General features: G+C 35.8%; 2 protein-coding genes across 3 annotated transcripts in view; one reads left to right on the top strand and one right to left on the bottom strand.

Annotated features, from left to right (window-relative positions):
* Nucleotides 1–9,460, top strand: part of LOC111401759 (guanine nucleotide exchange factor SPIKE 1) — a 31,071-nt gene extending 21,611 nt beyond the window's left edge. For both annotated transcript variants that reach the window (XM_023029643.1, XM_023029642.1), the window contains 11 exons: nt 1,270–1,400; nt 2,696–2,771; nt 2,910–3,020; nt 4,119–4,301; nt 5,206–5,349; nt 5,454–5,627; nt 5,939–6,286; nt 6,381–6,710; nt 6,794–6,979; nt 7,883–8,854; nt 9,027–9,460. In XM_023029643.1, coding sequence (XP_022885411.1) covers nt 1,270–1,400; nt 2,696–2,771; nt 2,910–3,020; nt 4,119–4,301; nt 5,206–5,349; nt 5,454–5,627; nt 5,939–6,286; nt 6,381–6,710; nt 6,794–6,979; nt 7,883–8,854; nt 9,027–9,281 — 2,910 coding nt within the window. In that variant the 3' untranslated portion in view covers nt 9,282–9,460. The remainder of the gene's footprint in view (nt 1–1,269; nt 1,401–2,695; nt 2,772–2,909; nt 3,021–4,118; nt 4,302–5,205; nt 5,350–5,453; nt 5,628–5,938; nt 6,287–6,380; nt 6,711–6,793; nt 6,980–7,882; nt 8,855–9,026) is intronic.
* An 8,022-nt stretch (nt 9,461–17,482) lies between these two features.
* On the bottom strand, nt 17,483–21,179 carry LOC111401758 (ABC transporter G family member 11). The gene is made up of 10 exons (XM_023029641.1): nt 20,620–21,179; nt 20,255–20,544; nt 19,944–20,115; nt 19,735–19,857; nt 19,187–19,315; nt 18,902–19,096; nt 18,717–18,803; nt 18,352–18,624; nt 18,174–18,281; nt 17,483–18,091 (listed from the first exon to the last, which is right to left on the bottom strand). The coding sequence occupies exons 1-10, from the start codon at nt 21,004–21,006 to the stop codon at nt 17,738–17,740; spliced, it is 2,118 nt and encodes a 705-aa protein (XP_022885409.1). The 5' UTR covers nt 21,007–21,179; the 3' UTR covers nt 17,483–17,737.
* Between the last annotated feature and the right edge of the window lie 1,620 nt (nt 21,180–22,799).

The raw sequence follows: 22,799 nt of genomic DNA, 5'->3' as shown, positions 1-22,799 counted from the left end.
TCAGTTCACAATCTATGGATTGAGTGATGCCTCGTCGTATAGAGGACGTGATACGGGCATGACGTAGAAAATTTCGGGATAAGGATAGCAAACTAGTATGGCACTTTATCCCGGGCTGCATTGTTTGGTGCATGTGGAGAGAAAGGAACAACCGTTGCTTCGAAGATCAAACAAAGACAAGAGAGCAGATAAGAGAAATATTTTACTTTACCTTGTATTCTTGGTTTAATGCTGTGGCTAGAAATCCTGTAGATGGGTTGCCTAATTTCATGTTTTTCCTTAATAGCTTAAAGTGATTGTACACCCCCGTGTATTTTCTTTTAAGTAATAAAACTGAACAGGGCAACTGCTATGTTATTAACCATATGTAACATTTTTTATCCTGTTGGAGGTGAGAGTATTATACCAGTATCTTTTGCGCATCTTGGTTCATCCAAAGATTTATCGTCCTATTCTGCCTCAATCTAGCTCCTCAGTCATATAAAATGGATTATATTATAAGGGCATCAAGGGGGTGCAACCCATCAAGAAACCATTTTATGTATACATTGGCGTAAACTTACTAAAAAAGCAAATGGACCGTTTTTTGTTCACGTAAACTTACCAAAAAAATGAACGATTGCTTTGTCTATGTACTTTATTGTTCTAAACTCCCAGAGGGGAGGGGGAAGGGGAAAAATTTATATTGCTTCTGAGGAAATACAAAATGACTTGGTAAATTAGATTTTACTACAAGAAAATCAAACTTTGTATTGAGTTTATTAGAACTTGGCTTGTTGCATGTATAGAGCCTAATAATATTGTATACTTTTCCCTTCGACTGAGGTGTGGCCTAATATTTCCTCCTGGTAATTTGGGTGAGCCTCCTTCGTTTTGGGCATAGAGAGCATAACACAGGCATGAGTTCAGAAGCAAACACATTGTAATCTTCTTCTCGTAATTTTAGAATCCTGTAGTGGCAAGTGGATGTAACTCTTACATTGAGAGTCAACCGCTATAGATCGTGTGGTTTTACTTGCTTTCTTTTTCTGTTTTATGTTATTAATTGCTTCTTATAGTATGGGATTAATCATTGAATCCATAAATGCTGTATCCAAAATTTATGTTGAGCTGCTCATTTTGTACTTTCATTTTTCTTCCTTTTTAATTTGTTTATGTTTTCTTTTCTCAAACTAAAGCGCTGAGCCATCTTTTTCATTCTTTGCTTCCTTTCCCTAGTTTTACATTTTGCAGTTTTGCAATGATTGGAACTGTTTTGTTCTCTTATAGGTGTCCTTGTACCTAGACAAGTTTTCTGGGGTGTGCCAATCAGTGCTGCATGACTGCAAGCTTACATTTTTGCAAATTCTATGTGACCACGATCTTTTTGTGGAAATGCCTGGACGAGATCCTTCAGATAGGTATTGATTGTAATTCTTTATAGTCATGCCTTCTAAATGACTACTTTGTGTACCATTTTTACTGCTCTTATTAAATAGTTCCTGTTTGTTGAATTTATTCATCAATTCATGTGTATGCTTTTGCATCATTCTTCACCCAAATGTACAAAAAGGCGTAATCAGGTATTTAGGACGAGGCATAAGCCTTATAATAAACTGAAAAAATGCCAAAAAAATTTTACAATTCCAAATAAGCTCATAATTCATCACAATCAATCTTCAAATTTCATAATAGAACAATTTATCATGTCCGAACTCTCAAACGGAAATATCTATAAAGAAAATTACTATTTTAGTCATAGAGGCAATGGACTATTTCCGAAGTTGGTCTATGAAAAATGCAATTTATTTATGTTTTAGTGGGCAATAGATTATTCTCAAAATAGGTCAATAAGAATTTTTATGTTTTGTGAGCCACAAGCTGTGAGATGTGTGCCTCATACGACTAAGGCATACGCCTTCAAAAACTGGGTCATAATCAGTGCCATGAGGCATTTTTGCACGCCTCACTCTGAGGTGGACCTTTAGGCAGATGTCAATTGGATTTTTAAAACCATGCTTCACCCTAGATCACGATTCTTTTTTGTTGTAAGTTCTTCACGCAGACCTTTAGGTGGTTTTCAATTGGGATTTTTAAACCATGCTTCTCCCAAGATCATGATTCTTGTTTATTGGTACCTCTCTTGTTTATTTGGGAAACTTTAAGGACGCATAAGTTTGTCTTTCTGCAAATTATCCACTCCCCATTCATCTGCTACCCACCATGGGTAGCAATGCACTGGCTTGCAAAATCTTCACTTATTACCAACGAAGTGTGAATATCAGACTACTAGTTATCTTACAGTAGATTAATATCTCATTCAAATCAACCTAAACATGTCTATGTTCTCCTTTACATTTCAAATTTATTTTAAAAGAAAGAAATCATGAAAAAGATGGTCATGGGAGTGTTAGTATTCTAGTTCTTCTGCAATGTTCCTTTCAGTTGCGTGGCTAATAATCTGAATCAAGCCATTAATGGTCTCACTAGGCTCCATAGCTCACATGTTTATTGGATCTTTTTATGTTTTTATGTCTCCCTTTTTTCTTTTAAAGTGATGTTTAAAAGTTTGCATAATTTCATAGTCAACTGATTTTGATGAGTGCAGATTTGTGTTTCATTTGGTACTTATCCCGGGTTTAGTAACTACAGTTGGACCTCGTACTACTTCGGGAGATGTTCAGATGTGTCTGACCTGGTATTTTTCTTTATGCAGGAACTACCTTTCATCTGTTCTAATACAAGAGATTTTCCTTACTTGGGATCATGATGATTTATCTATGAGGGCCAAGGTGAGTGCAAAACTGCATGAGATATCTATATCTCGCAGCAGTTTTTTCTACACTGGGTGAAAGATTTGATTTCCTGAATTTGCTAATGCAAGTTTGTTTCCCAAAATTCTTGCAACATTTCCTTTTGGGTATTTGTAGGCAGCTAGAACTTTGGTGGTTCTTTTGTGCAAGCATGAGTTTGATGTTCGTTACCAGAAGCCTGAAGATAAATTATATATAGCTCAATTATACTTTCCCCTCGTAGGCCAGGTGTGTAATTATTATGCTTGTCAATGTTCTCCATTGTAAATTTTGTACATTGTGATCTATTGATGCTGTCTAAGCTTAAAAACAATTATATTTTATGTGATTAAGTTAGTTCTATTCTAGGACATGCTATTTCTGAAGTTTTTGCACATAAAAGTACAAAAATACATTATGCTGGTGATGTTATGATTGTAGAAACAAAGGCCTTTATGAAAAAATCTATCAAATGCTTAGCAGCAGTTCATTAGTACTGTCATCCTTCATCTTCATTGCTTCGTTCTTGCATATTATATATCACATGAAATTTGTTCACTTGTAATATGCAGGAAGTTTGTTAATGTTGCTTTTCCCATTATGAGTTAGGCTTGGAGTAAATGCCGTAGTTTTGATTACGACCAGAATATTACCCTCATCATGATTTCCTTTTTGGAAGTTTACCTGCACTATGTTATGATCCCTATTTGATTTTTTGTAATTTCAATGATTTGGGTGTAGAGCTTAATGTGTTGAACTCATTGAATCCTTCTGTTTCCTGATTATCAATTATAAATAATCTGATTTATGCTTGTGCAAATCCTATTGTACTCTCTAGCTTGATCACACTTCCCCCCTTCTCCTTTCATTTAGGCCCCTTCTGCAATAAATACTTTTATGCAGACTGTACAATATATCTTAAATTGTTCGTAATATCTTGTTCTCCGCTATAATTTCTCCTTCTCATGCTAATAATAAAGAAATGCCAGCAAAAATTGACAGAAACTAATATGATTTGAGTTGGTAAGAGGTGCAAATCGAGATCAGAACAACTTTCTGTCGGTTCATAAAGAAATTGGGTTGGAAAATCCACCTCATTCCAGGGCTAACTCCCTGGATAATGCTTCTGACCCTTCTATGAAATCTAGATTTAGTTAAAAACATTTATACTGAGGGATGATCTATGTCTTTATTCGTCATATTGCAGACAGACTTGGTTACTTTTTCCCCTTGTTTTGATGTTGCATATAGTGCATCAAAGGAAGGTTTCCACAGCTGTGTATCAGGGTGCTTTTTCTACTTGCTTTCAGTTATATCATTTCCATATTTGTTGATCTATCGATGCAGATTCTGGACGAAATGCCTGTCTTCTACAATCTGAGTTCAATTGAAAAGCGTGAAGTGTTGATTATTATCTTGCAAATCATACGCAACTTGGATGATGCCTCTCTTATAAAGGCTTGGCAGCAAAGCATTGCTCGTACCAGATTATTTTTCAAACTCTTGGAGGAGAGCTTGAGTAGTTTTGAGGTTACATTATATTTTCTATTGCAGTTATTTCTTGGTAGTTTTGCACGAGTTCACTGAGCATTGACGTGATAACGGTATTACAAACACCCCCTCCTCCCCAGAATTGTCATAAGAAAGAAACATTCATCACTATGTGTTGTGTAAGTTTTTTAATAATCCTCTTTTTCTGCCTTTTGAATGGCTGTTGCTTGCTGTCTGCCATCCGTCATTAACAGAGCATATCATAGTGTCTCCCCATAGAAGAAAACCATACATGGAATGCTGAACATTCCTCTAACCTTAACTCTTATATCACCAATGGTTGGACTCGTAGCTCTCTCTTCCCCATGCCAGGCCTTCCAAACTGCTGGCATTTATTCTTTGTGAGGGGAGCCATCATATTTTAAAAGGAATTCCACCCCTTGGGTGACGGGGTGGGTAAGCAACATATCACGCAAACCATATATGGGGTGTGTAATTGCATTTTCTGTTTTTGACATGGTAAAACTTGACATATAATGGCCCTATGGTCATTTCTCCGGATTTTTTTAAGATTTACTTCATGGATGGAAGCTTCTCTTTTGTTTGTAAGTTGTTTCATTTCCTTTACATATTACAAAAATTAAAGTACAACTTAACGATGCAATTCGGCTATTCTTAAAGTCATGGTTTATGTAAAAGAGGGAATGTTTTAAGGAACCCCGATTAGTTGTTTCCTTGGTGAGTTGAGTTAACTTTAAGATTTTAATGCTATGTGAATTTTTCAAATGGTAAAATTACTTGACTTCCACTCTCAAGTCAATAACATCATAATGCTTGATTCCCTTTAATTTGTTTTTATGGATTCATATTTTATGTTTATCACACGTTTCTTTTGCTCAACGGCGTATTAGTCAGTATTATAATTTTAAATGACATTGAACAGCACAGAAAACCCGATGATGGCATGCTTATTGGCAATAGTTCTCGCAGCACTCCAGGAGATAAACCCATATCCCCAAAGTATTCTGAGAGACTTTCCCCTGCAATTAACCACTATCTGTCAGAGGCTGCACGTCAAGAAGTTGGAGTATGTTTTACCTTTTCAATATTAATTATTTTTTTTTAGGCATATTCAGTCACAAGTTTATATCTTTTGCCCCTTAATGTCTGAAAAATGCTTGACTAATGCAGCCTCAGGGGACACCTGAAAATGGGTATTTCTGGCAAAGAGTCAACTCCCAACTAAGCTCACCTAGTCAACCATATTCCTTGAGGGAAGCTCTTGCTCAGGCCCAATCGTCCAGAATTGGAGCTTCAACCCAAGCATTAAGGGAATCTTTGCACCCAATATTAAGGCAAAAACTGGTAGGGCGTCTTCTTGGAGTTAGATAGCATTACTATTTGAACTTCTATAGTTAACTTTTTATTTTCCGGTGATATTGATATGATCAATCATTTATCATGCAGACATTTATTTTGAGATGTAGAAATACTCTAAGACATCTAATACCTCTGCGTATTTTTATCTGATTGTGGAAGATATGCTTTTGGGATTATTGTGGCTTCTTTATCTATTGCTCAAAGCATACTGAATTAAATATGGTGTTTGTTACATTTCTATCTCGGATTCCTTTGTTTATGTCTTCCTTTTTGTTGTCTTTTCCTTTATACCTCAGGAACTTTGGGAAGAAAACCTGAGTGCTGCTGTCAGTCTTCAAGTTTTGGAAATATTAGATAAATTTTCGGGGACTGTAGCTTCTCATACGATTGCCACTGATTATGGGAAACTTGATTGCATTACATCTATATTTATGAGTGTCTTTTCGCGTAATCAACCACTGGTTTTCTGGAAAGCCCTCTTTCCAGTGATTAATAGTGTCTTTGAGCTTCATGGAGCAACGCTAATGGCAAGGGAAAATGATCGTTTCATAAAACAAGTTGCTTTCCATCTTCTTCGCCTTGCAGTTTTCCGGAATGAAAATATTAGGAAGAGGGCTGTTATTGGGCTTCAGATACTTGTTCGGGTAAGTTCAATGAGTTTTTGTGATATGTTTTCTTATGGCCCCAACTTTATTATCTTTCACACTGCTAGAATTTAATCAAATTTCTGTTTTGCAGTGTTCTTTTTCTTACTTTATGCAGACAGAAAGACTACGAGTTGTGCTAACTATTACATTGTCAGAGTTGATGTCTGAAGTCCAAGTGACACAGATGAAATCTGATGGAACACTTGAAGAAAGTGGCGAAGCTTGTCGTCTTCGAAAATCGTTGGTGGAAATGGCAGATGAATCTAGAAGTGTCAGCATATTGATAGAGTGTGGTCTTCCTGAAAATGCACTTGTCACTACTTCTGAAAGATCAGAGAACCTTTGGTCCTGGTCAGAAGTAAAGTCTCTCTCAGACAGTCTTCTTTTGGCTCTTGATGCTAGTCTGGAACATGCACTTTTGGTATATCTCGACCTCCCCACTCACCGTACAGACATGTTGCAGACTTCTTATGTTGACTAATATGACGTGTTGAATATTTTTAGGTATCCATCATGACTGTGGACAGATATGCTGCTGCAGAGAGTTTTTACAAACTTGCAATGGCATTTGCTCCAGTTCCAGATCTTCACATAATGTGGTTATTGCATCTATGCGATGCACATCAGGAGATGCAGTCTTGGGCTGAAGCAGCCCAGTGTGCTGTTGCTGTTGCTGGTGTTGTGATGCAAGTAAGATTTAATTTAATTTGTATTTTCTTGGCTGGTTGCTACTTCCTACTTGCGGTCAAGCTGTTCTTGTTCTCAGTCCGTTAATTTCAGTTTGAGCATGCATCCTCATAATCAGTAATTTTCCATGAAATTTTAAGGTAAAACTTGAAGGCTTTGTGTTTAATAAATTTGTTATCAAAGAACTCTTGTGATATGATAAATGTGCCCTAGCTTTTATCCTGTAGAGGTGGCATGATTTGACATTCTTCATTACTTTCACCCAAAAAGACAATTGTCCGTTTTCCTGTCATCTGATTGGCTAATCAGACCATAATGAAGAAAACTTGGAGTTGTAAGTTCACTTTGTAAATTGGAAGTGCCGTATATCAAATTTCAGTTGGCCTAAACTCGCAAGCTTGATTGTGATGTTGTTTGCATATTGGTCTTGGAATATGAGGATATTGACCTTGATTCGCACGCTTGATAACATCATGGTGTGCAGTGATATTTAACTCTGTGTGTGTGTGTGTGTGTGTTTATTAGAAACACTTTTGACCTTAGAAAAAATTGTCATGTAAAAGCATGACATAGATGTTTTCAACTAAAAAGTTGGAAAGATAATTATTATGTTAATACATGATTGTAATGGAAGAATTTACATTTTGCACGATATAATGTGAGGTGTGCATATTTTGTGAACGTTTTAGTTTTACAATAGAGTTAACAAGGCCAATTAGATGGATGAAGTCATCTGATGCCATTATTAATTTATACATTTTATTACTAGAAAATAGGTGCAGATAGTATTTTTAAATTGAAATATAGCATAATATAAACAAATAGAAAAAATGATGTTCTTTATCAAGGGTGCTTGTGTGCCATGCGAAGTTGCATGCTTATGTGAACATGGACCCTTTTTTGTAGGCCCTTGTGAGTAGGAATGATGGAGTATGGAGATCAGATCATGTGACTGCATTATGCAAAATATGCCCCATGGTCAATGGTGAAATAACTTCTGAGGCCTCGTCAGTTGAGGTAGAAGGATATGGTGCTTCAAAACTTACTGTTGACTCGGCTGTGAAGTACCTGCAACTTGCAAATAAGCTTTTCTCTCAAGCTGAGCTCCACCATTTCTGTGCTAGTATTCTCGAACTTGTAATCCCAGTTTATAAGAGCAGAAGGTCATATGGACAGCTAGCCAAATGCCACACGATGCTAACCAATATCTATGAGTCGATTCTTGAGCAGGAATCAAGCCCCATACCATACACAGATGCAACATATTATAGGGTTGGGTTCTACGGCGGAAAATTCGGGAAGCTTGATAGAAAAGAATATGTTTATAGGGAGCCTCGTGATGTACGGTTAGGTGATATAATGGAGAAACTTAGTCGTATATATGAGTCAAGAATGAATGGAACAACATTGCACGTAATCCCAGATTCTAGGCAGGTCAAAGCTGATGAACTGCAGAATGAAGTTTGCTACCTTCAGATAACTGCAGTTGATCCAGTTATGGAAGATGAGGATCTGGGAAGCAGAAGGGAAAGAATATTCTCACTCTCTACTGGAAGTGTCCGTGCACGGGTCTTTGATCGCTTTTTGTTTGATACTCCTTTCACTAAAAATGGGAAGACCCAAGGGGGACTGGAAGACCAATGGAAGCGGCGCAGCGTATTAAAGACTGAGGGTTCTTTCCCTGCTCTTGTGAATCGTCTACTGGTTATCAAATCAGAATCACTAGAGTTTTCGCCAGTAGAGAATGCGATTGGGATGATTGAAACACGAACAGCAGCCCTAAGAAATGAACTTGAAGAGCCTCGCAGCTCAGAAGGGGATCAACTCCCACGTCTCCAGAGCTTGCAGAGGATACTTCAAGGCTCAGTTGCAGTTCAAGTGAGTTATTGTGATCTTGTTAACTCGTGCTTGTTAACGATTTTTTATGCTGTTTAGCTTCACTTAAATTCTTTCCTGAATTCCTTTAATCCGGATGTCCTCTGTTCTTTTTTGGTGTTAAATCAGATAGTTATTTTCATCTCCATTCCTCGTACAATTGATACATTTACAGGTGAACAGTGGAGTGCTTAGTGTTTGTACAGCTTTTCTTTCTGGCGAGCCTGCAACAAGGTTGCGGTCACAGGAGCTGCAACAACTGATTGCTGCACTTCTTGAATTTATGGCTGTTTGTAAGCGTGCAATCCGTGTGCACTTCAGATTAATTGGGGAGGAAGATCAAGAATTCCACACACAGCTTGTCAATGGATTTCAGTCACTAACTGCAGAATTGTCTCATTACATCCCTGCCATTCTTTCTGAACTTTGATCATAAGATGACTTTTTCCAACGCATTTTCTTTTGTAGTTTTTTTTTTATTTTTGGGTACCGTAGAATGGTTTTCTCTGTTTATAATTGTGTTTCAAAATCTATCTGGTGGGTGTTTGTTCATATGTCTTGGATTCTTTGAATTGAAATGAGAGCTAATGTTATATTTCCTATTTACCAGTTGAGAGTGGTAGTACTATATAACTGTGAAAGCACCTGACTTCCATGAGGAAGTTGGGAATACCTGTCTGTCTGCAACTAATATGTCGCACCTTCCAACTAAAAGATCACATTGTCAAACCATCAATATTAATATTTACATAAAATTACAATAACAACAAAAAAAGAAATTAATCAAAAAACTTTCAATTAAAAAAAAAGAGCTTTTCAAAATTAGTTACCCTACCAACATCTCACTTTTAAGGGCATCTCCAAGAGACTTCAAGGGAAGATCAGATGCCTATGCAAGCTTCAAATGAGCCCATCCTTTTGGGTAAACTTCCAGAAACTTCCGAACCATCACTGCTTCTCTCTGAGTAGACTTGAAGCATTCATTATGCTGCACTCCCAGTGACTGCTCAATATCGAAGATGGTACTATTGTACAGGTCAAAAACCTGTGGTGTGAACTTCCTTTCTTGAGCATTCAATTATATGCTGTCTTTAGCTTCTTGGCTTTGATTACCATATACTTTTATCTTCTTGTACTTGGAGGCACGGTATATCGCTTTCAACGTCATATAGAATAAGCACGCTTTAGGCTGGTCTCAGTCTGCTGGTCTCTGCCTTATATATCATGTTAAAAGTATCAGATTAACTAGAAACTATGATATTCGTTATGGCTATTATGTACGTTGATAAGTGTATTTATTTCACTTGTTTGAGTCGTTATACTAGAATAATTATTGTTATTCTAAATGAATTGATGCTTAATTTTGTATATATTTTGTTTGTTAGGCGTATCTTGATGAAAAACGATGGAAGTTGACAAAAGGAGCCAAAAATTGACAAAAAGGGACTGAATCCGAAGTTTGGGGATTAAATTGCAAAGTATTAATAGTTGATTCGGACCCAATATCAATTATTGGATAAGGTGTTGATTCAATTAGATGGAATTGAAAGCTAAAAAAGCAAGAAGACATCAAAAAGAGTTAAAATGAATTAAGATCAAAATTAAGTGATCAAGGTGCAACAACTGGAAATATTTTATACAGCGCGTGCACGAGCTTCAAGTGGTGGCTTAGTTGAATTCTTGCAATTTTTAATTAATCCTGCATGTCTAATTTTATTATTTGATTGCTTGATCACCAATTGAATATATAATTATTTGTTGTAGTGCTGCGAGACTCGAAGTAAATTTAGAACACTACTAGATTAACATGCATGCAATAAATGTTAGGAATAATATTTATCACACGTGCAATTTGTGAGATAATTGTGAAATTGAATGCATTTTATTCATTCGAATTCGGACTAGGAATAGATTCGGGTCGTGACTAGGATAGATTTAATTTCTTAGAAAAGAAAATTAATCACACTAGAATTATCAATTGACAAGAATGCAAGAACAAAACTAGGTACATAATTGAAAATTGAAATAGATAATAATAGGTGGATTCGTAATCCAATACATTCATCTCATTCATATGCAAAACTCTAATTTTACAAGTTTTAGTAAATTAATTGAGAATGATTAAAAATCACATATATCTTTTGTTTGTTTACTTTGAATCTAATTAAAGATTAGTACACTATATTAAATTTTATTCCTAATTCAACACGTATTACTTGTCAACGATTTTGCACAGGATTCGCACGAACACACATAAAAGGAGATTTACCTTCTGAACTATTGGTAGACAGGTCTGCGACAATCAAGCCTTCTCTTCTTGGTGTCCTAATGATTAATGAATATGTCATTTCCTTTTATTTATTTATTTATTTTTTTTTTTTTTTGCGTTTTGATGTAAGTACCTGCCATTTGATTAGATTACTCTAATAGGGTAATGAAATATTAATGAATATTGAGCTACTTTCTCCCAAGTTTTCTTTCTACGGCCATCACAACTAGTCTCCTAGTACCACAAATTCATAATAAATCTCAAAATCCTGGCTTTTTCCCCACAGATATAAAAATATGTACTTTCAATTATGCTTCTCTTTAAATCTCTTGCGTATATTTTATTGTTGGTATTACTTTCATCACCTAGGAATTCTTGTATACCGACTTTGCGTGCTTTCGATAACTGTTGTAATGTGATCCAAATTCTAGTGGGTATTGGAGTCCTAGTTGAAGTGGTCTTGAAGAGATTAAAATTACGGATCGGGAAGAAAAGTCGTCGCATTTTCGTTAGCTTGCTGCTAGATGGCCGCTTGAGCGACATCAACAAATTTTCAAAAGAAAGTTCTCGCCCGCCTAGCGCTCGAGGTGCGGGACTGTCGCCAGCCGTCACTCAGGTTATCCGGCCCCACGCATTTTTCGCATTTTAACACGTTTTGGACTTTATTTTTTTTCAACTTGGTTTTGTAGGGTTATATATATATATTGGGGAAATTTACACCGATTACGTGTATATTATATTCACAAAAGTATACCGATTATTTGCGTGAAATCGAAACATAATTTCGACTTACCGAAATAGGATTTGAGAAGCAAAACATAAAAGTTACCGAATCTGAATGCATGGATATGGATTCATTCCTTTCGATTCTTGAACGAAAGCAAATTATTCTTTTGATCAAACCTTGCAACATAAAGGTGTAAACAATGTTAATCATTTCCCGAAATCAAAATATAATAAAAGAAATCAAAAAACTGTAGGAAAAAAGATACAAGTGATGAATTTTTGGTCGAGGCAAGTGTTTGATACTTAGTCCTTAAGATGAATTTGCCCCGCATCGGTGCTAACGGTTTTTCGACAATCATCTCCCAAAACGCAACGACCACGTCAAGCCATAGGAGCACTCCAAATGGTTTCGACCAGCGAACTCAAACGGAATTCCCTCTCTACCAACGAAATGCATGAAAATGTTATGAATTAGAAAGGAGAGAATTGCAAGAGGAGAATGGATGCTCAATGCAATTGGTGTACCCAAAATCATGTCCATAGGGTTCTATTTATAGATGTAGAAATGGTGCAAATGAAGTAGTGTGAGCCAAAACATGCACATTTCGAAAAGTTGCAACACTTCTTTTCTTCCAACTTTAGTCCGCAATTTCTCATTCATACGGAATTGGTTTCAAGATTCCAAATATACCACGACGATCTACTCGACGAGTAGAATAAGTTGGTCTATTTACTTTTGTAATTTGACCATCGGATCAAGTCCAAATATTTAGTCAAAATTGACACTCAGTCACACTTTTTCATTTTCAAATTTTTGCACACCTTTTCATTTAATATTTGAACCAATTCCTACAATCTCCCACATGAATGGAAATTTAGGTACGAATATGCAAATGCGATGATATGATGCAATGTAGAGAGGGTGCGAAAAAATACTGCATTAGGGAAGGTAGCTTCTGGCCTTGAACCTCCCTTAGTGAAATACCATCGGATTTACTCGGCTAATTGGTGAACGTGATGTCTTGAACCATTCAGCCTTTAGTGTAAGCCAAGACAACAATACTCACACAGATGCCTTTTCTAAACCATTTATGGTTCTCATGACTTGGTTCATTTTGACCTTGAACACTTCTTGGTTCTGCAAGTGTTTAGAGAATTCAAGCCTTGAATAATTCTCATTGAAGCGGCCCCACTTCACACTTACATAGGTAACCTCCTATTAAGAGTATTCTGCCCTACTCCATTTGACTTAATCAAGATATATGAATCATTAAAAGATTATCTTAACCTCTTACAACTCTGCAGAAAGTACTTTAATATCATAGGAATGAGTTAGGAAATTATTTTCCTAAGTGCTTCGTGGAATCCTCATAACTTAGTTGTCCCTTTGAACCTAAATCTTGGGATTTCCAGTCAACAAGTTAGGGTTACCATTACAAGGACTCTAACGTAGTAGGCTTCAATCACATTCCCTTCGATATGCAGTCTTCTTGATCTCTCTTAGTAAATCTCTTTTACAAGTACCACGAGTTTACACCATTGAGATCAACTATTTAATGGTATTATGTCTATGACTTATACATCTAGATCTACCATTACATGTGACTTAGTATCTTATCAAATATAGCTAGCCAATGATCGATTCATCTGATAGATACAAATTATCGCCACCAAAAAATCCTCTCATGAAGCTACATGCTTTTTATTAGCTTTATCTAAAGCTTAATTAAATCCAAATAACACTATTAGAGAATTTCTATCTAACACTACACTAGTCAATTACTTTTACCAGTGGATTTCAGAATCATGGGTACTCAATATCATCATTGAAACATTACTGTGCATTTGAACTTTATGAATATTTTTCATATATTCCAATTATTCTTGCATGTCTAAACAAACGCCATAAACGGCTTTACAACCCATTTTATCCACTTTAAACTTAATATATATCATTCTTATAATTAGTATAAGGGTTTTCTATCTTTTCACCTTCATAGATATCGTTCTGTGATTAAAAGATAGAAGCAAACGTAACTGTTAAACTGAGTTACCTCCACAATTCCTTAATTAAGAATACATATGCAATCTAGTAACGTTGCATCCATAAGTTTTAAACTTTTCATTCAAGTTCATGAGCATTTATGATAATCCCTCACATCTATGAGTTACAATTGAACTTAGGGTTTAGCAACTCTTTCATAGTTCAATTTATTTATCTCTTGATAATATCTATATCGAGTGCTTCATGAAAGTCTAAATACTTTCAAAACAGTGGTCATTGACTCACAATTTATTTCGATTAAAGTTGCATATAACGTACTTCAATTCAATTATTTTAATTTGATTATTCAAATTAAATCAAGGCTATCATATAGACCTGCAATGCTTTCAAAACATATACCAACTTAATTGGTTTCATGATTGAAGTCAAATTCAACAATAAAGAGGGCTAAGCATTGCAACTTCTTCAAACATATGCAACTTATCGCATTTGTGACATTTCACATGTTAATTTCATTTTAACCATAGGCTGAAAAGTTGTGTTTTCAAAAGACACAATCCTATAAAAGAACGCACCTCTTGAATTAATCTCTATAAAGAGACACACCTATTGAAAATTAATCATACCAAAGGTCATGATTCTCCATATGAAAAGACACATATTTCCATGCAAAATTTTCTTCGATTTCAAATAATTAAGTAGCTTAATTCTCATTACTAAATAATGATATCCACTTAAATCATCTCACTTAATTTTATTAAATTAATTGAGGCTATCACCATAGACAAAGTTAGTATAATTTCAATAAGATATGAAATTTTAACCAACTAATTTACCATGTCATTATCATATTCCAATAACAAGAATCGTCATGAAAGTTCATATACTTTCATCAAATAATTGACATCCTTATATGTCCAATGGTTAGGAATAATTTCCTTATTTCCATCCATTCATTATTGGACTCGAGTTGATTTTAACAATATCCAATTCATCATGAACAAAGTGTAGGAATAGCAACATATATTCCAAATATTTATACATTCATTTGTCTAAATTTATTCTATAAAATGTCTCATGGAGGAGGTCTACGCATTTCCATATTTTGTTGTCATCTAGTAAACTGCTTTTAGAACCTCATTCACTTGTTCAAAAATAAACCATCTTGGAAAGAAAGGTGCTGTTCAGCAGCCATGTATTAACAATTGCAATTATATATTATATTCTAAATGAATGGACGGCATATAAATTCACAATTGCAAAAGTAATTAATTACTAAATAAATTGAAGCAGCCCTTCATGTAATTTTTTTGATATCATCAAACCAATAACTTATTCATTAAATATGCATCTTTTCATGTAAGTACTCGTTCGTATGCAAGGCAATTTTATTTGGTAACACAACTTATGGTAAAAAATCAATTCATGCCATTTCAGAAATGTGGAAGGATACATCCTTCAACAACATGCATATTTTATTTAATTTATCAGAATATATTAAGACATTCCGACTCCAATTATTTTTGCACGAATTCTGTTTCATGGAGAACAAAACCATCAATATGAGTGCACAAACACCCAATCAAGATTTCTCATGCACAAAACCACTTGTGTAATTAAAAGATGTCAGCAAATTAAAACTGCCAACTTTCCAATTGGTATCACAATTTCGGAAAGTACAATTATTTGGAATATATTATATACCATTAATTTAAGTGCTTAACTAATTGTTAGTTTACAGATTCACGTGTTTATACACAATTTTCAAAATTGCACACTATATAATTTCCAAGAACGTAAATATAAAATGCACGAAAAAATCAACAAACTTCATCTTAAAATTGTTGGAAAAATTTACACCGATTGCGTGTATATTATATTCACAAAAGTATACCGGTTATTTGTGTGAAATCGAAACATAATTTCGACTTACCGAAATAGGATTTGAGAAGCAAAACATAAAAGTTACCGAATCTGAATATATGGATATGGATTCATTCATTTCGATTCTTGAACGAAAACAAATTATTCTTTTGATCAAATCTTACAACATAAACGTGTAAACAATGTTAATCATTTCCCGAAATCAAAATATAATCAAAAGAAATAAAAAAAACTGTAGGAAGAAAGATACAAGTGATTATTTTTTGGTCGAGACATGTGTTTGACACTTTGTCCTTAAGATGAATTTGCCCCGCATCGGTGTTAACGATTTTTCGACAATCATCTCCCAAGATATAACGATCACGTCAAGCCATAGGATCACTCTAAATGACTTCGACCAGCGAACTCAAACGGAATTACCTCTCTACTAAGGAAATGCATGAAAATGTTATGAAATTAGAAATGAGAGAATTGTAAGAGGAGAATGGATGCTCAATGCAATTGGTGTACCCAAAATCATGTCCATAGGATTCTATTTATAGATGTAGAAACGGTGCAAAGGAAGTAGTGTGGGCCAAAACATATATCTTTCGAAAAGTTGAAACACTTCATTTCTTCTAACTTTGGTCCGCAATTTCTCATTCATCCGAAATTGGTTTCGAGATTTCAAATATACCACGACGATCTACTCGATGAGTAGAATAAGTTGGTCTATTTACTTTTATAATTTGACAATCGGATCAAGTTCGAATATTTGGTCGAAGTTGACACGTAGTCACACCTTTTCATTTTCCATTTTTACGCACATTTTCATTTTTCAATTTTTACACACCTTTTCATTTAATATTTGAACCAATTCCTACATAAACTACGATTTATATTGTTCCCATAACATTCATATAACATCTTGAGTGCTTTAGATCTTAGTTGAGAGCATTGAAATTTTGTTGTAAACATAATTGCTATTGATTATAGTGAATTTTTCCTCCTCTATCCGTGGTTTTTTCCCGTCTTGGGTTTCTACGTAAATCTTCGTGCTCTTTATTTTTTTGTGGTTTATTTCATTATTGTCATAATCTTCTGATCAATTGCGCAACAATAACAATAACATCATGGTATGCCGTGATAGGAACTGTGATTGTGTGTCTCTGACCTTTAGACATTTTTGTCGCGTGGTGTAAAAGCATGTCTTTAACTAATGAACAGACGAAATGAAACGTAAATATAGGAAGATATTATTATTTTTAATACATGATTGCAAGGAAGAATTTACATTTTGCATGCGATAGTGTTATGGATGTTTTAATTTTGCAATAGAGTTAATAAGGCCATCTGAGTGGATGAAGTAGGAAATGAGCTCCCAAAATTTATGTTTTTAGTTTCACATGACTTCATCCATTTATTTCTTTTTCCCTTGCATCTTCTTTCAGCAGTTTTTATTTTGGATCAGGGACTACTGTAGCATGGTTTTACCTGTTTATAATTGTTTTCCAAAATCTATCTGTGTTTTTGTTCATGTCTCCTCTTTGATTTGAACTGAGCTGAACTGAAAGCCAATGTTATGTTTCCTATGGGCTATTCACCAGTTGAGAGTGGCAGTACTATGTTACTGTGGAACTCCTCATGTTCAGCACATTATGCGAGTGCCATTTTAATTTGCACATGCTAATTACCACATTTTTCAAGATTGCATGAAATTATATAATGCTTATCTCTTCCCTGGCCACCATCTATTTCTCCATTGGTATATGTAAAGATTTGGTTTATATATTGGAACTTGTATTTTATCTCCTAAATAACAAACTTGTAGCATCAGGGATATAATGCTTGACTTCAGAAAAACATTCGACAAGGGATGTTATTTTACATTGAATCTACACATAAAAGTAGCGGTACTTGGCAATAGTACGTGTTTGTCACATCTCTTCTACCTCTTGCGAGTACCAGTAGCTCGATTTGCAAAGCACGTGGCAATGGTAATAACGTATTTTTAATATCTCTTCTACCTCCTGCTACTCCCAGAAGGTTGATCTGCAACATAGTTCCTTAGTGAAGGGGATTGAGTGAGAGTAAAAGGGGTGACAGTAGTATTCGGGTTTGCATTTTTCTGCTTTATTCTTCTCCTTGCTATGTAACCACGAATCCAGGGGGTCACGTCCTCGTTTATCTTGATTATGATGAAGAAAATGATACGGTAGATGATGATCATGCTGAGGATGACACTCAGATCAATCCATTTTGATCTATTAACGTCAATCTGGAAAACGTACTCTAGTATATATTCTCCGGAAATTTTGGGAAGATCAGGAGTCTGATTGTCGAACGTCAAGCCTTTAAGATCATTTTGGTATTGCCCCTGAGATATTTGAATACAATCAGTAATTCCTTCCAACTGTTATAGACGAAACAAATAGCTAACACATGAAGGCTTGGGTTACCTGTAATGCCCAGAAGTGGAAACTAATGTAGGACATTGGATAACGCCAGAAGGGCTTTGGAATGTCGTTTGGGAGGCGGAAGTAGCCAGAAACTAGCATAAATATTCCCTGTAATGAATCCGTGTGAATAAGAGAAGAAATAACAAGGAAAGGAAAGCAGAGATGGGCAATATTTCACCTGAATTCCTGCCCCGATGATGATACCCATGAGGAAGTTAGGAACGACGCTGGCTATAGCCATCATCAGGCTCTCAACTACCGTCACACTCGCATAGAGGCACAACACGAAGAATAGATAATGCATAAATCCCGGGTGGAGGCGGACCATGAAGTAGCAAACAGTACCAGAAATAAAGGTTATCAATATTAGAAAAGGCATTGCAGATAATGTATTGCTGATCACAAATGCAGTCACACCGTAGTGCCCATTCAGCCTTTCCCTTTGGAAAACCTGCAGTAAAAGTAACACACTGGATTGAATAAATTTATTTTTTTTGGTTATTGAGGAAAAGAACCATGTCAGTACTTTATAATTTGACATACCTTCATATCTTCCACGAATGAAGGAAACCCACCAATAGACATGAACGTTACAAAACCAAACACAAATGATGCGCACGCGCCCCTTGCCTATGTGCCAAGGTAACAACGGAAGATAAATAGGATGGAAATTTGAGGAAGGAGATACTTGGCATATTGAATGCTGTAAGGGAATCAGAAATATTTACCAGGATCGAATTGTAAGCTGTTCCTACATTCAAATAGATGGTTCCGATACAAAAAGTGACTACCAAGTAGATAACAAGCCTCAACCAGTAATATCCAAAGTCCCTTGACATGTTAACAAACGAACGTTTGGTTAACATAAAAGCCTGCATGAAGAAGCTAGCCTGACTCCCTCCTGAATCTAAAACGGTTCCTTTCTGTAACACATTATAAAATGGCGAGTGAATCAGCGGTTAATCAGAAATCGTTGTATGGTGGAAGATTGAAGATCATTTCACGATACTCACAACTTTTGACATCTCCTCAATCTTTTCTTCAGCAGAATAGTAATACTGAGAAGTGCGAAAAGAGTCGATAAGAGTTCTCATAGCTTCAGTAGTGGTCACTCTGTCCAGAGGATCATCATTTGACTCAAACTGATTGCAAAACAAGTTGAAAAGAGAAGTCAATAAACATGAACCAAATGAGAATGAATCAACAATTATCTTAATCAGCTATTAACAATTTGCGACTATTAAGTTTGCTTCCTTTTTCTCTTCTTTTGGAAAAGTAATAGAATTTCTCTCCAAGTATACTAATAAGCCTGTCATCCCTCATAAAAAGGGCTTTGTATGTATTTAAGCACCAGAAACTCTCATCCCTTGTTCCAGCTAACTAATAACACAATGTCTGTAATATGTGTTCTAAACGTCAGAAAATTTGCCTTAGGTATGGACGTATGGTAAGGTTGAATAAGAACTTTACCGTGTTCGAATACAATTCTTCTTTGCATTTGAACTAATGTACTGACACGAAAGATAATGGGACGAGCATTAACATGAATGAAATTAATTACCCGCAGTTTCATTGATCCTTTTAGAGTTGCTTTAACTTTGTCGAAATCAGAATTGATACATCGGAGGAAATGATCAGACGGGTTCCTGAGAGGAGGACAGGGAAATCCAGCATGTGCAAAGAACTGCATACACCACTTCACATAAGACTTCCACTTCACCATAATCGAATTCAAAATCGAAAAAGGCAAAAGAAGTGAAGGATTCTTACCTCATAGGCTTCTGAAGCCTGACCAAAGTAGACTGTTTTGCCTCCAGAAAGTAAGTACAATCTGTCAAAAAGCTCGAAAACTTCACTGCTCGGCTGATGAATCGAGGCTATGACAGTCCGTCCATCTCTAGATAGACCGCGTAGTGTCTGAGTAACAAAGAAGGCCGATGCACTGCCAAGAAAGAAGGTTTCATATAAAAGTCTCACATCAATGATCAACATACAAGGACTTAGATTACTGCTCTTAACAAGGTTGCCTGAACCCCAAGTCTAAGAAGCCCTATAAAAGGATTTGGTTAGTGACTAGTAACCTGTCGAGTCCACTGGTTGGTTCGTCGAGAAAAAGCAATCTCGGCCTCATCAGAATCTCGACCGCAATGCTAACCCTTCTCTTTTCTCCACCGCTGATGCCACGCAAATGCCAGTTTCCAATAACAGTGTCAGCACAATCTTGAAGTCCCATTTCTATAATGGTGCTCTCTACCAATGTCCTTTTCTCAGACCACGGCATTCTATCAGGAAGCCGCAATCGTGCAGAATAAGAAATCGTTTCTCGCACAGTCAGAGTGCCAATCAAGTTGTCATCTTGAGTTACATAAGCCTGCAGGCAGCAAAATTCAATGAATCAGTTGAAAACAAGTTTATAAAGAACTGAACCTAAGCAGCTAGACCATACCGCAGTCCCAAAAGAAAGCTTGGCCTTTCGACCATTAAGCAGAATGGTCCCTGATAAGAACGCATTCGCAGCAAGTCTGCCAGAGAGGGCATCGAGCAGTGTAGATTTTCCAGATCCAGAAGGCCCCATAAGGGCTGTAAAGCTTCCAGGCTCAGCATAACCAGATAATCCTTCTAAAACATTCTGTGTTTCTCCATTGCTAAGTGTAACCATTACGGTTAGATCCTTCCAAGTTAGCCTGGCTGATACATCCCCTACCACATCTGTATTTGTTTTGTCCTTCCAAAGAGTCTCACTCAAAGGACTTAAACCTCCAATTACAAGGCCACTGTTTTGTGGCTTACAGGCCTCAATCTCCATCATAACATCATCTGCTGAACTCCTCATCACGATGATCAAAGAATGAGACACAAATAATATGTTTATATCCACTCAGAACTGGTGAAAATGGGATATGTATGAGAGTTGCAACTCTTGTGAATTTGACTCTCTCCCTCTCTCTCTCTCTCTCTCTCTCAAAGTTATTGAGGATCAACCACCACTGTCTTGAACAGTAAAAATATGGTTTTGTAAATAAGGAGAAATGGTAGGGGATTGAAGTGTTTCACTGTTACTCCCATAGTTATGTGAGCTCATTAATGGATACAGATAGATGGTGGTGGGAAGCATTTAATACAAACCAACTCGTATTTATATAAACGTTAGGTGTCACCCTGGACATCGACTCAAACTGCTACCATCATTTTCTCCAAAAATTGTATATCGTGATACATTGAAATACAAATTTGACACCTCGATTAATAACTTCAAATTATTAGGCGTCATCTTGCCAAATATTATAGGCAATACAAACTAATTACGGCGTGTTAGGAAAATCGAAACTCCTTTTTTTTTTTCCGCACATTTTATTGTATTGCAAATCAATGCTTCTTGGATGAAAATCGTCCAAATTATCTTTAAACTGTTGTATTGCACTTCCGTCCATTTTATTAAAAAGTTCATTAGATTCTTATTCTTACTTAAAACTGAAAAATAAAAATAAAAACCCAAATCAATCGTTTTCTTTCTGATCTAATATCCATTTTTTTTTCCTTATCTTTAATTTTTTAAAATCAAGAATTAGGGAAAACTAAAATGGTCTTTTTGATGGAAAAGCATACACTTGTACGGGTTTTGGACAAAAACCAAAAGAATGGTGACAACTAGTTTGCTACTAGGCATAATGCTGCAATTTTTCTTAATTAATTTCGTCAATACAACTATGTTTTTGGCACCGCCCATTGTTCAGTCAAATATCACACCTTTCGTACCTACTGGCCGCTTTGTGTGAACAACATTTTGTTAACTACCATTTGACTATACATACTTAAAAAAACGAATAAATCGCACATTCAATTAACTTTAGGTTATGTTGGGACGATAAAATATCCCTTTTCCACTTCATTAAGGAATCAGGGAAAGGATCGGAAACATTGTCCATCCCTTGAACCATCTCGACTTTTATTTATTTTTATATTTTAAATTTATATTGTATTTATTGTAATAATTCCAAGTAAATAGGACAGAAAATTGAGATATTTTTTAATCTCCATCCCGCCCCTACACTACGCCCGCCAATCTGGTGGGGCAGGAGATTGGGAGGTCCGCTTGCCCCATATCTATATGTACTTGTTCCCATCTTTTATTTTCAAACATGCCTTGCTATGTGTTTTTTAACATACTTTTAAATTTAAAAGAATAATTTATTTTAAATTGAAGAGAACCAATCTTGGATGGCAGTGGATTCGGGGACCAATTTGAAAGCTTTTAGAAGTTGCGGGATCAATGTTGAAGACTTGAACCACGAATGACCAGAATCGTACAAGGAATATAAAATACTCGCTAAATCTCAGATAGGGGGAATATGAAGGTCCGGTGACCACGGTTTGTAAATCGCAGTCCACCAGCGGTCACTAAATTTGTGGTGTGTAAAATCGTAGTCGACCCACAGTGCGACTTGGGCAATATATTTTTTAGTTGTGTTAGTTTTGAGTATTTAGTCCTTTCGTGCACACAATTGTCTAGGTGATTTAGGTGCTATATCAAGAATTATTACAAGTCAAATTATTGGAGGAGGAGAGAATTAAGGGGAGGGTTTCAAGATTTTGATGTGAACAAGGCGAAGTTTGGTACAAGATGTT

Source organism: Olea europaea, chromosome 10 (genome assembly GCF_002742605.1).
Source record: "Olea europaea var. sylvestris chromosome 10, O_europaea_v1, whole genome shotgun sequence".
In the NCBI taxonomy this organism is placed as follows: Eukaryota; Viridiplantae; Streptophyta; class Magnoliopsida; order Lamiales; family Oleaceae; genus Olea; species Olea europaea.
The sequence above is the reverse complement of the archived record's forward strand: the minus strand, read 5'-3'. Positions and strand labels throughout refer to the sequence as shown.

Coding starts and splice junctions, on each gene's coding strand:
- LOC111401758 (XM_023029641.1), bottom strand. CDS start 21,006: ATGAGGAGTTCAGCAGATGATGTTATGATGGAGATTGAGGCCTGTAAG. Junction 19,858..19,943: donor AGGCTTCAGAAGCCTATGAG/GTAAGAATCCTT, acceptor TGGTGTATGCAG/TTCTTTGCACATGCTGGATT. Junction 19,316..19,734: donor AAGGATCAATGAAACTGCGG/GTAATTAATTTC, acceptor TTTTGCAATCAG/TTTGAGTCAAATGATGATCC.